This window comes from Pomacea canaliculata, linkage group LG8 (genome assembly GCF_003073045.1).
Source record: "Pomacea canaliculata isolate SZHN2017 linkage group LG8, ASM307304v1, whole genome shotgun sequence".
Lineage (NCBI taxonomy): Eukaryota > Metazoa > Mollusca > Gastropoda > Architaenioglossa > Ampullariidae > Pomacea > Pomacea canaliculata.
The window spans coordinates 21,528,543-21,542,600 of record NC_037597.1 but is presented as its reverse complement, the minus strand read 5'-3'; the positions used below and the strand labels follow the sequence as shown (position 1 = coordinate 21,542,600).

Sequence of the window (14,058 nt, the reverse complement as noted above, 5' to 3'; positions counted from 1 at the left end):
GTCACGTGTTGACTGGATTTTGATTATACTGGATTGGATTCTATGGTGACAGAAGTTTCCACGCAGAGAACAAAGACAATCTTAGCCAGACAGACAGAGAGAAGGTTTCGAGAAAACTTTCTTAAAGAATGAGGACAAGACCATTATCGAGCAGGTGAGAAAGAAAGAAAAATACTTAAAGTGACAAAGACGAAGTGTAGAAAACAAAGGAGAATGCCACGAGAGGAACAGCTGGCTTCTTGTTGTTCCAGTTAGACTGTTGATGACAAGTCAGTTCATTTGTTTACGAGTTCTGGTCGTTCTTTATATGTCAGTGTATTTAGGCACTTAAGTAATCTCTTTCTCTTCATTCTGTGTGGGTATGTAAGTGCAAAAATAACCTACTAATTTGTTATCCTTCTGCGATCATTCCTATTGTATCATATTTATCCTTACTTTCAGATTGCCATTACCTTACATATTCTCATCTTCGTGAAATATTTGGGAGGTCCTATTCAGTTATGCGGGTAGAGGAAACTACCGATAAATAAGAGAATAAACAGATGGAGAGATGACAGAATGATGTAAGGTGTTCACGACCGTTGAATGGCGCACGATGATCAGTTCGCAGTTGCTACCACGCGTTTGAATAATAATCATATTGTCGCACACACTCCTAATATCCTTATGTATAATCTGCATACAGAGTTTTTGAACCTTCTCTCCCTCTCCCCTCACCCTCCTTCCATTCTGCTGCTGGTCAATGTATGACTTGTGTCAGACACATCCATTATTGTCGATCTTACCGCCGAACAATCGAGCCACAGCGAGAAGAAGACACGTGTTTCGACCCACCTAGAGTTAAGCCGCTTTTCTCAACCCATCCTCTCCCCCAGTTTCCCTTTCTCTCACCCCGACCCCTGCACACATACCCTACCCACCACCACCACCACCACCACCATCCCCACCACTACCACCACCGGCACCACCACCACCAGCAGCACTCCTTCCTTCCTTCACCTCTACGCACGCTGCGACCAATGCAGCTGCAACAAAACGCCGTGCTGCCAACGCAGCAACGCACTGCAGGCAAGAGAGACGCAGGCCCCGTGTTCTCCTCCTCATCCTCCAACGGCTTTTACAGCTTCGTTCAGGAACGAAGCAGCACTCTCTCTCCCAGCTCTCGTGTCACGACGGACACGTCATTGAAACTTGTGGTGAACTTGCGAAACCGCTTGGCTTGCCGCGCGGCAATCTCTCAACGAGATGTGAAGTTTATTAGTCGTGTTATTTTTCATAGACGAGGGCTTTATTTTTTTTTAATTTCCAAGTACGCGTGCTTAACAGCCTATGAAGAAGGCACGCTGCTAAAATATTCTGAAGTTTGGTAATGTAGAAATACCTCCAGGGTCTGGTTTGGTTTTGTCGTCTAACATGTCCGCGCGTGGTCAAGACGGTTAGACAAAGCTGTTCGGAAACGTTGGTCCACACTTGAAGGTTTTTCGGTCTGAACTACAAGCAAAGGTAAGACTCAGATCTCGTCTTTTACAAATATTGATTTAAACTTTTCTTTAAAAGTCATGACAAACTAGTCTTTTCATCCACGATTCAGTTTTCAGTTGTTTCTTTGCTCTTACAGCTGTAGATGAATTTCTATTCTAAATTTAGACTCCCTTTTACTAAGTGTTTGGAGCTTTAAGATGAAATCTTTAAGACATAATCAGACTACTTTAGGAAACCGTTATAGATTTTCCGTTAAAATATTTGAAAGTTTTCCGTGGAGTGTGCGAGTCAGTCACAGCTTCTTGAACGCGGCGAGCGCTCGTAAACACAACGTGCACAATCGAACGTTGGACATGATTGAAATCTCTTGAGATAATCAATACATGTGTTGATACATGTGATAATGTGTTGATCTCAAGCTGCTAATGTAATGAGACAGCGAACAAACATCAGAGCAAATAAGGCTGATAATTAATAACAGAACTACTGGTGATAGAGTTATTTTATTTGTGTCATAAAATATCGAAGTAATGGAGACACAGACTACAGCATTCGCTTCCCGGCAAAGAACAAAAAAGAAATATGCTTGTCATGTGACGTGTTAAGCCCGAAAACTCATTTTGAAAGTATCCGCGTCGAACTACTTTCTTGGAGGTTGGTGAACAGGCAAACCTGCCTCTAAAGCAAAGACACTGCTTCCTATTCAGGTCTTTCCAGAGAAAAAAGCTCTTTGGCGCATTTCGAGGTTGGACAGGTCTGAAACGTCCAAGTAATCTGTGGAAGACGAGAAACCGATTCCGCCACTCTTCTGATTACGCAGTTGTATCTGTTGGTTTTGACTGCTTCAAAGGTCGAGCAAAATTGACCTGCTTCAAAAGATTGAACGAGAGAGTGTACTTTCCCCAAAAACCAATTTCACAATCCGTGAAATTTGCTGGGAATTTGCAAAAAGCGAGTTGCATTGAGACTTTTTTCATCAAGGCGTTTATTGTTTCTTCTTAGTGCTACTGTGGCTAATTACACTGTAGCTAGTCCCACATCGATTTCGTGGAAGTGGAAGTACAAAAGGACAGGATATTGATAGTTGACAGGCAGAGGAAGGCAGTTCGCCGGGTCCTTGCCAGATCATCTTTGTTGTACCATCCTCGGTTGTGTTCTTGCCATGCAGTCGATGTGAAGGACAACCTTAAGGTTCTACGATCAACATGGATGGTCGATGTTCTTTGCCGCTGTCGGCTTTGTGTCTAGATGAAGTGAGTCACGTGACAGAAGAACATCTGTGTTCCTTACTAAAGTGCACGGTCTGACAGCAGGACAAAACCTGTAAAATTCGTCACACATGAGGCGCAGTGGTGCTTACTTTCATTCCAAAATCATTCATAAACTACATAATCTGAAAGTTATATTAGACAAATGGATTTAATTTTTGTTTTCTTTTTATTTGTATGCTTTTTTCTGTAGATAATATAGTTATAGCCACAGAAAATAGAGGAAACGTCTGTTAATCATATAATAAAGTAGTTTTGTCTTTATTATTTAGTATTTCTTTCACATTCTCTGATTTCAAGCAAGTAAACCGTTTTTCGTTTTAAAATATAATCAACCAGTTCTCTAATGTATTAAAATGAAGAAAAACATACATTTCTTACCTATTACATATGTAACCAAGACTTTGTGGTATTTTTCTTACAGTAAAAACTGTTTATATAATCTAATCATCTATCATTGGCTCCGAACATCCAGACATAATTTTTCCCAGCAAATGTCGGTCGCATTCAAGTTAATGGCTATAAGATAGCAAAATACGCCCTTGGCAAACTTTTCTTCATTCTTTCTTTCGTGGTTGTAATATCAGATCCACTATTCATCTTTTTAACCCCAGCAAATAAATGTTGTATTCTAGCTTAAAAAAATTGAGTACATGTCAGTCTTTTTGTCTTCTTTTTGTTTCATCCTCCGACTGTGCCAGACTTCAGGCTTTGTCTGCACCTGTGCCAGGAAGACAGGAAGTACGAGTACAATGAACAGGAAAGTTGTCTGGAATTTCTAAAAGCAAGAGCAGCCCCGCAGCAAATAGCAATGTTCACGATTCTGGTGAAGACCCCCAAAAAGGTGTGTCTATTAAAATCGTGTGTCGGTCCGCAGTAGAAAAATAGTAGAGGAAGACAAGAGTAAAGTTGTTTAACTCACAGCTGTAGGATCCCAACGCATCGTCATCGTCATCAACAGCAACAGCAACAAGAAAGTAGACAAGTCGTCATCGAGCCCAAAGTGAGGACCAATGGGGGTTCAGCACTCCAAAGGACGTAGTCTGGCCTCCATCGAGAGGAACAGCAGCCGCCGGAAGTACCTTCCGGCCAACGGACCTTCCTGCAACGGTCACGACTCTGCGGCCACTGCCACCATCGAGGACAAAGCCGCCCAGGAGTTGCCTCCCTTCACAGACCGCCAGAAGGAGCTGGTGGTAGCCACGTGGAAAGTGGTGCAGGAAGATATTGCAAAGGTCGGGGTCACCATGTTCATGAAGTGAGTGTCTTTTTTATTTCTTTGTTGTTTGGTTTGCTTGTGTGTTCACGTATCAGTGCGTGTTCATGTTTTTTCTCGTGACTTAGAACTCGTGTTGAATGTGAGTGTTCACGTGAATGCGATTGTAACGTTTCGTGTTCATGCAAGGGGTGGACATCTCATCACAAAGCGCCGCCTCGTTTTAGACACCAACCCAACCCACCCTACAACAACTCCCTTCCCCGAGGCAACAGCCTATCTCGTCACAACAACTCTGTGGACTTTAAACCCAGCCATAAATTGTCCTCTCGGTCTTTTGCAGCGCGTAGAGGGTGTAATGGACCGTTTGGGACGTTTTCACGGTGACGTGTGAGGTGTGACGTACACGCTCGCTCCAGCTCGTGGCTGCTGCAGTATGTCTGTCATTAGTCACGTCTGTCTCGTCTGGTCTATGTTTCCGACATTGGAGCCAAGTCTTTAGTAAGCCGGCTGCCCTGTCCGATCTACCGTCTGCAGAACGTGATGTCGTGCATGAGTCGTGCGCAGGTCACAACGACACATCCGCTTCCGGTGCAGCCCCGCGTTTGTAGTCTGAGAGGGTATCTTTGTCTGTCTGTCTGTCTGTCTGTCTGTCTGTCTGCCTGCCTGCCTGCCTGCCTGTCTGTCTGTCTGTCTGTCTGTCTGTCTCACATACATACATTCGCTCGCTTGCTTGGACATGTCAATGCGGGTACATCCCATGAATCCTGAACGCTCTCCTTACTGAGTTTCTGAAGCACGTGCCGGAGGCCTTCTAAACGCCTCCTATAACGCATGCGCACTCGATCTGTCTGTAATGATCATTAAACAAGCGCAGCCTTTCCTTAATGGGTCTGTCGCAGCTGCAGGCTGTACTTACTGGTCTGAAATAAAGTCCGGCCGTCCTGAAGAAAATGGAATCGCATGCACTTTGAGCAACAGCCGGTGTGCTTAACCCTGCTATCATGTGACAGGAAGATGTTAACATCTCCATCGATTTGTAACCGCTTGCAGAAGATTTCTAGATCACATGACATCGGAGTGACAACAACCCGATACACGTGGGATAGAAGATGAATCCCCAGTCTTTGAGTTCCACAAAATATTACATTGAATATCACACTAAAACAAAAACACAAAGATGCTTTAGTCTATACCGACCTAAGTTCTTAGTTGTCTTCCGCGTTAGACACTGGAAATATTTCAATATTTAGAGGAAAAAATGTTTGGAATTAGAGATCGGATATATTAGGATCAAAAAAGCATTGAAACACAATCATTACTGCACGTGAGGCCTCGTATTCCTTTCTCTCCTTTTCTCTCTCGATCTTTTTTCCATTTCCTGTGCCAACAGCTCACGAGTGTTTCAGTTGAGACCTTGTCATCTAGATGCTTGTACATCATCTTCATATCATTATATTATTATTCATAGAATTAGTGCTTTTGATCTCTTAATGTTGTCGATGAGAATAACTTTCACAGTCGTAAACTCTTTCAAAAACTCCATTGATATTTATTTTGACTCATGAAAAGAGCCGAATACTCGCACTCAACACCAGTACCCGACATGTAGAAGCTGTGCATCTCATCCTCCCACCCATTACCTGAGTTTTTTTCTGGTTAGAATCTTCTTCATGTTTTTCTGTAAACAACACCTGCTGTCGTCATAGGAAGTGGCTTTCATTGTCCTAACCCAGAGGACCAAGCAGTCAAGCCAGCATCCAGAATTATTTACCCAAAGAGGGACAATACCATTGTGCTATTGACAAGAGTTGTTATTAGATGAGAGATTCCACAAAGACTGTCTTCCTAATGACCTTTATTCTTCCTTTCTTCCAATGACGCTGACCTTTTGTCAGTCTTATAGAAAATCGTTCATAGACGTTGAGGAGAAAAAGAAACTTTCTTTTTCTCTTGTAATCTATTTCTTGGTGTTTTTATGCCTTTCTTCACTTGGTGCATGAATTAGCTGTAAATAACTGTCAACAAACATCAATGAAACAAATGCAAAGACATGGACGCAGACAGAGAGGAAAGCACAAAGAAAGGGAAGACTGAGACTTTCTTCATCTGTTTCAATCCTTCTCTGTTATAAAAATATTTCTTTGTTACCTGCTGTGATGGTGGCCAACTCATTACTGTAGCTATTTACGACTCCATCACCACACAGTTCAATGGACTTCCTGTGGAACCTCATAAAGCTCCATCAAACATTCCACTTCCGGTTGAATTCAAATTTTTCTGAAGATGTAATGAACGAAATATATTGAACTTAATCATTTCCTCGCGACCAAAATGTGTATAAAGGTAAATTATTTGGAAAACATACATCCTTCGCTTATATATCCAGCTCAACATGGCGGTGAACTTCCTAACAGGTTTAACGGTTGTCTTAACAGGCAAATCACCCGGAACATGCATAAAATCCTTATTACAAACTCCACCCACATCTCATCGTTAATCGTGTGGCCAATCATTTCTGCTCTATTACCCAATGATAGCAATAATAAAACATCATCTCGCTCAGTCAAGCATCTAACAAACCATATTTCAAATTTTATTTCCTCCAGATGAAGGGAGATTACAAGGTGGAGATGTTCTACAGCTTCCTGGCTAATGAAAGAATAGTTCATCATGCACATTCACGCACTTTCCAGGTGTAATTTCCAACAAAGGTCCTATAATTAGATATTAAAGATTTGAAGAAGTTGATTTATTACTTCTAAACAAATACTTTTCACTGAAAAGAAGAAACATTCAAAACTTTTACAAGATCAGATTAGGTGTTTAAAAATATAAAGAACTGTTTAGCTGTTCGTATTTAATTAAAGTAGTTTTAACACGCGTGTGTGTGTGTGTGCACGCCTCGTAAACATTTTTATCTCCTACATCTGCACACCTGAGGCTCCTCCACATGCGTGTCTCGCACTTGTAACTCACCTGTCAGTCAAGCCGGCTTGGGAATCGATCACCTGCCGAACTTTCTTTCCCGTTATTCCAAGACAGACATCCCTTCCAGCGGACAGCCTCAGTGGAGTCAATTCAGAGATTCCTCTCTGAAAAATTAGAACCTTACTTAACTTATTAACTGTGAAAAGAATCAGGTATGTAAAATAAAATATGTCGTTCCAGAAAGATTAAAAATGTAACTGATTTTCTTTAGTCTTCTGATACACGCATGCTAGAGATCTGAGGGGTGAGCATGAATATTAAGCACACTTTTAGTCTGTCTGTCTGTCTGTCTGTCTGTCTGTCTGCAGCGAAAAAGTTTTTACACAGTGAGAAAGAAAGAGATAAAAAGCAAAAAAATAAAAAAGAAGAAAATAAAAAAAGAATTATTCACAAAAAAAGAAAATAAAAGCAGAAACAAAGTTAAAAGAAAAGAAAGAAACAAAGCAAAAAAAAAAAAACAAAAAAAAATTAGAAAGAAAAAGAAAAAAAGAAATAAAACAGTCATAAAAAAAGAAAAATTAAAAGAAGACTAATAAGCTTTCTCCCACTGTTAATACAAGGCTTTAAAAACTTAAACTGAACTCTTTACGATATGAGGAGAAAAAATCAACATACGAATATTAAAGACAAACAGAAATTTTTCTCTGTCATTATCTCTCCCTCCATCCTTCTCTTTTTTTTTCTCTTCTCTTCTTGAGCATGTTACAATCCTACAAGTAGGCTCGTCTCACCAACTCTGTATTTACGGCCACGCAGGACAATCAACAAAAGCCGTTGTACAGATGAATGGCAAAGGGAAGACAACTCCAGAAAAATCATCGCCGACGATGACATGAGATTTCATGCCACTCCTCTGCACATACCTCAAGTCTGAGATCAGCGAAACAATGACCCATGATCGTCATGCTCGCATCCCGCCTCAGCCATGTTTTGATTGATTGATTGATTGGTTGAAAGATAGATTGATTGATTGATCTTGAACCAAATTCAGAATCCAATTATAGTGAACATGGACGTCGTCCTTGTGAGATGAAATATCATATGTGCTGTATGGTCGGAATGTTGGTGATTGCCGTTGCCGTTTTGTCAGTTAATTACCCAGCTCCAGGCGCCATCATCACATGTCGGAGGTTCGTGGAGCTCGTGACGTCACCTTTTAAATATGGCGGGTAGTCTATCTCCGTCTTACACGCGCGCGCACATGCACCCTTAATAAAGACTTTGGTTGCTGCAGCGGCGGCTGATGATGATGTTGAGCTAAAGGTAGAGAAGGACTTGTATGCAAGGTGGTGAAGCGCCGCTCACGTTACCCACAATCCACCCTGACGTGCTGTGAACACCCGGCAGGAATCCCACGCGAGGCTGTCTGGCATGCTTTCGGGAAATGAATCTCTCTTTGTGAGTTTTTGTGCGTGCTTGTTTGTGTGTTTGCCAGAATGTGTGTGTGTGTGCGCGCGTGTGTGTGTGTGGGTGTGGGTGTGGGTGTGGGTGGGAGTTGTAGGTGTGTGTGCAGGGTGGGAAGGCGTGTGTGCGTGATTTTGTTCGTCCATGGCTAATGTCTGTATGTGCGTGCCCGCGCATGCGTTGTTTCGTGCCTGTACATTAGCTCTCTCTACATCCCTCTCTCTCTCCTCTGTGTGCGTGTGTGTGCGTGCGTTGCTGGTAATCTCCGGTGTATCACTTACACAGCAGCAGACCGCACCCTGTGGCAGGTCAGGTAAGCCTCACCGCCAACAGCTCAGACACCTTAAATACAGGTGAACACAGCAGCTCCCGCTACAGCCGCACCCACTGTCCGTTCTGTCGTCGCTGTGTTCGTCCAAAAGCGACTAAACTCCATTCACAGTTATCTTTCATTAAATACTTTTCTTCATCACGTAACATTTATCAACATTCTTTAAAAACGACACAAAGAAGAAATACTGGAGAGGTCTCATTAACTGCTAACTTCTTATTTCTTCTGCGATATTTTGTTCAGGACACGAAGTATTTTGGGAAGTGTTTTAACCACTACACCACCGGGCTCCCCAAACCGTGGGCAATCTTGAGCAGGTCCTGCATGGACCACCCAGTCCACTTCATCACGTTCTCTATTCAATTCTTTCTCTCTCTGCTTAGATGGCACCCTCCTTCCACGAAGCCTTAAAGAAGGGGTTTAGAGAAGGTGTCGTGTCGACCAGACCAGGCCACCCTGGGCTTGACCATTGCAAGTAAGGGTTTACTGGGGACACACAGGGGTGCAACCGCGCTCCGTATCAAATCCTTGGATTTGTGATCCTTGTAAAAGATTCCGAAAAGCTTTCTTCGGCTTTTGGTTTGAAATTGCCGGAACCGTCTTTCCGTCTCAGCGAGCAAGGTCCACGTCCCACATTCGTACAACAAGCTGAGGACTTGTATAGCCTGCAGCTGGTAGTAAAGCTAACGGTTTTGCTATGCCATAGGTCTCCACCTGTTTACAAGGCTGTGGTTCTCGCCATCATCAAGCCTTACTTGCTGACTTGTGATGATTGTGGTGACATGCGCCGGAAATTGTCGCTCAACTCGGAGACTCGATGAAGTGGAAGCGAATGGGAGAAGATCACAGTGTCCCAGGCTTCAGACTTCAACTTGCCACCTGCTTGACCTTTCAGAAGACATCTTTCAAAGACAGGGTTAATTTCCTTAATGAAAGTGTCTGAATGGCTTGGTATTTCGTCACTTCCGCTTGTCCTTACACAACATTTCCCAATGTATTTAAAGAACCTTTTCTTTAACTTTCCTAGAGTGTTGGTCAAACATTTCTGAATGCAGGCAAGGCAGCGTTGTCTCGTGGACTAAACCAATGTTCTCAGAGTCCTTTGAGGAATTTCCTGCCACTCTTGCTAAAGAAACTTGAACTGATTGAGGTCAACTGCTGGTGTGGGTGTTGGGGAGGGGTTGGAGGACCGGTGTGCGTGATTCACACCGAGTCAGCAGCTGCCTAGACCACCTAAGCCCAAAACTACCAGGAAGGAGTAAAAACCAAACCCACAATCTTCGCTGTCGTTGTAACAATTGATTTACCGCTGTGCCACCGAGACTAGTTAATTGTTTATGAGATTAAACAGAAAGGCAAATGCTTCCCAAAGTGAACTGAAGTGTTGTACTGTTTTTCTAGCCTCTCCCTTCACTTCATTCGAGAAAATCGAAAAAGGTCACAAAAAGTTCACTATGTTAGGTGGAAGGTTACATCGACAGAAATAAAAATTGACTGTATGAACAACAAAAATTTAAGGAGTGGAGTCCACCGAGGAGTGGACGATTTTCAGAACCAGTGTCAGTCTGAGTGAAAAGAGAAACTTGAGAAGAGAACACAGGAAGTGAACGGTGCCCTTCTGACTCATCTGGAAGCAAATGACAGGGTCTTCACATGGTCTTCACAGGGTCTTCAATGACAGGATGCGGCATATAACAGCGTTGCTATCGGCGATACCTACTTTCATTAAGGTTCAATCTGCAATTTTTCAGGTAAACATTAGCATGATATTCTTACAAATTATAGTGGAATAGAAGCATTAGTTTTATATTTATATTTATGTATCCTGCCATCATGTCTCCTGCCTTGTTGTCATGGACGCATCATTATCGCTTGAATTCGCCAACCTCACCAGCTTTACAGTCTATCGTTCCTGACTTTCCCAGGGTCGGTCAGTCCAACCGTTTCTGTCAGTTTTTGTCTGCCTCTGTATTGTCCTGGCTGGATTACTGCAATTCTGTGTTCGTCAATCTTCCTAGCCTCCTCCTGGACAGACTTCAAAGGGCTCAGAATAAAGCCGCTTGTACCGTCTTCCGAGGGCTGAGAGCAGACCGTGCTCCAACCCTCCCCTGTCAGCTTCTCTGGCTGTCAGTCCAAGCTGGCATTGTTTACAAGATCAACACACCGTGTTACTGTTTGTTTACATCGCCATACTGTGCTACCGTTGTGCCCTGCCACCCGAGTCGGTCTCTTTGGTCTGCGTGTGTTGCCCTCCTCTCTGTGTCACGCCTCGGACGGGAAAAATTCTGCAGACGATCTTTCTCCTTCTCAGACCCCAGTGTTTTCAATTCTTTGCCCTTTTCTCTTTCAATTATTCCTATTCCCTGTGTTTGCCACATTGGCTGACGCATGAATTTTCAGTCCCTTGCCAATCTTGAATTCAGTTAGAGAGCCTTTTAAGTTCGTCTAGTAGTTCTGCTTTTCTGGCGATGAAAGTTTTCCTTTTGCTGCATTTTTGTAGGATCGGTCATTTCTACGCTGCCTGATGCTGAAGACTGCGATTAATGTCATCAAAAGTCCTGCTCAAAATATTTTCTATAATTTGAAAACTATTTGGGGTTACAATAGTCCCCAAATTTTGAGGTAAGGATCTTTTGTTAAAAAAGCTATTTTAACGAAAACCCTTTTAGGCCCAAAACTGTTGTGTATGCAGGTCACGAACATTTCTTTCTGGCCTCTCTATCTTTCTCTCCTAATTCTCTCCTCCACACACACAGCTAGTCGTCTTCAGCCAGTTATCGCGTTTAGAAAGGAAAGGGCTTCCGCAGTTCTTCAACTGGTCAACTGGTCGAGGGAATCAAGACGTCCATGGACCCTGCCATTAGCAGCGACTCTACCTGACATTCGTCTAATTCTAGAATTCCTATTTAGTTCTTAAGCAGAAATTTCTATAAAGTATTTCCTGCTGCAAGAAATGAGTGCATTTACCGTTAAGAATCAGATGGAGGCTGCAGACCACGAACGTGCCAGCTACCTCACGCCAACGACTGGGACGTGCTGGATCACGTGATCCACGTCAGCCGTCGAACAGAAAAATGATTTCGCGATGTCGAGCCCTCGGTGGTGATTGCAGGACTCAGCTTCCCCCCGTGTTGTCTTCAGCGGGTATCGGGAGGGCCTCTCGCTCTGTTTAGCACGTGACGGATTGGGACTACACGCGGAGTGGCAGCCTCACCGTAAAACTGTTCCCATGTCTGCCACGAGTTGGTCAAGAAAGTGGCTCACGTGACTCGGTGGCTTGGCGAGGTTGTCGCTTCATTGAATTCAGTAGAAGTCAGGCGTAGCGAGGACTGAGAGATCGCTTTTGTCCGACTCCCTCATGCAGTCACTAAACTAACATTTACTATTGACAGTTTTAAAGAGTGAGTATTGAAGGTTAGCTTGAGTGTGAAATTATTATCAAATGACGAATTAATTCATTTCAAGATGATCATGCTCAAAGCACTCCACCTTCACAAAAAAAAGAAGAAAAAAAAAAAAAACTAGTGACGTTGGAGGTTTTGAACTCAAGATGTTCGGATCTGAAATAAGATAGGAAATAATGTCAAGATTTTACCTCAGTGCAGCAAACTTCAACTCACCAAGTTCTGATTCATGTTGTAAGAGTTCTGTTTGTGGACTTTTGTGATGTCAATAAGGTCAACCCGCGTTTATCTGTCTAAAGAAAAAAGAATGATGAAAATTTACAACGAAGGTTTGAAGGCACTAACTTCGTTCTGTGAACTTGTCGGCAATGTCTAGCTTAGTTTTATAGTTTTTACTCTAGCTGGCATTTAACAACTCGGTGTCTGTTTAATTTCAAAGTAACATTTCAAGGCTTTCATTTTAACCGAGCGTAAAAATGACAAAAACTTTCAGTAGAGGTTTAACTTGAAGAAGTCAAAAGTCACAATAAGGAGTAAAGAGGACATTGGCCGCCGACGAGTTGTATCAGCGCAAAGAAAGGAATTGTCTTTTCTAAATAAAAATACAAGGATATATATATATATAGACACACACGCCCACACAAAAACACATAATTCAAACACAATCAAATTTAAAAAAAACACCAAACACGCAAACAAATTATAGACATTTATCTCGTGCTTGGACGAAACCCCATTCTTGAGTTCTCTAAAAATCAGGAAGACATCGAGCACACACAAGACAAGCTGTGAGGACTTTCCCTCACTGAAATTCTGCGATTTTTTTTTCTTCGAATAGGGAAAAGGATCGATGCAAAGATAATAAATATAAAAAGAAATCGGACAAGAGAGTTCTCGTGGTTGAAAGCAACTCCCACTGTTTGCCCTCAGACGTCCACTTAAATATGTCGCCTCGCGTGCTTCCCGCTGTTCATCCCGCCATCTTTATAACCTCTCGACCAGTTCAAGAGAGAAGAGAGTTTTTGTATCTTTGGAAATGTTTGACATCTTGCACAATTCGTAGTTATCGATATTGTAGAGAGAGATTCTACAAATCGTAATGCTATAGAAAAGTCTAGTTCCTTTGACATGCACGAGAGATGTTACCACAAATTGATATTCGTAAATATTCGTTGACAAATTATATTTTCTTTTTCATTTTCATCCACAAACCACTTGGTATCTGTCCTGACAGCACAGGTCCTATAATCATGTCAGATGATGCCTCTAAAACCCTTTTTCAACTGGACAAGTGACTACAAACATTCGACATAGTTTGGCAAAGTATTTTTTTCGTCGTCATATAAACACTTTGCCAAACTAGATAAAATATTCGTCCATGTGTGTCCTATTAATAACAGTCTTAGGAAAGACTCCACCAGATCACAGTAGTTTCTGCCTTCTCCTCCTCTTTCTTCTTCTCTTTCTCCTCCTCCTTCTCCTCAATACCGTACAACGGCGACAGTATTATTCCAATATAACTACAAAATAGTAGGAAGGCTAGATCAGAGAAGAGAAAGACAGAAATACAAACAAAAAAATGAAGGAAGAAAATGTAACCAAACTGATGGTCCTGAAAGCAAAAACCTTTCTAGTGTTGTGAGGAAGAATTCTCGTATTACCGGCGCGATGAGCGAAATACTCGGAGACAAGAAAACAAGAAATGTTCTTTGAAGAACATCATGGAAGCCATGTTGTGGACAAAACTAAGTGTGTGTGTATGTGTGTATGTGTGTGTATGTATGTATGTATGTATGTATGTATGTATGTATGTATGTATGTATGTATGTATGTATGTATGTATGTATGTGTGTATGTATGTGTGTGTGTGTGTGGGGGGGGAACATCGATTTTCTTACTTGAACTGCAACATGAAGATGCTAATGATGCGAGGAATGTATTTGTGTGTGTGTGGTGGGGTGG

At 42.3% G+C, this 14,058-nt stretch overlaps 1 protein-coding gene across 1 annotated transcript in view; it reads left to right on the top strand.

Moving 5' to 3' along the window:
- The first annotated feature begins 1,053 nt into the window (after positions 1–1,053).
- LOC112570963 (neuroglobin-like) overlaps positions 1,054–14,058 on the top strand; it is a 28,259-nt gene continuing 15,254 nt past the window's right edge. Inside the window, exons 1-2 of the mRNA XM_025249719.1 lie at positions 1,054–1,503; positions 3,452–4,008. Coding sequence (XP_025105504.1) covers positions 3,764–4,008 — 245 coding nt within the window. The 5' untranslated portion in view covers positions 1,054–1,503; positions 3,452–3,763. The remainder of the gene's footprint in view (positions 1,504–3,451; positions 4,009–14,058) is intronic.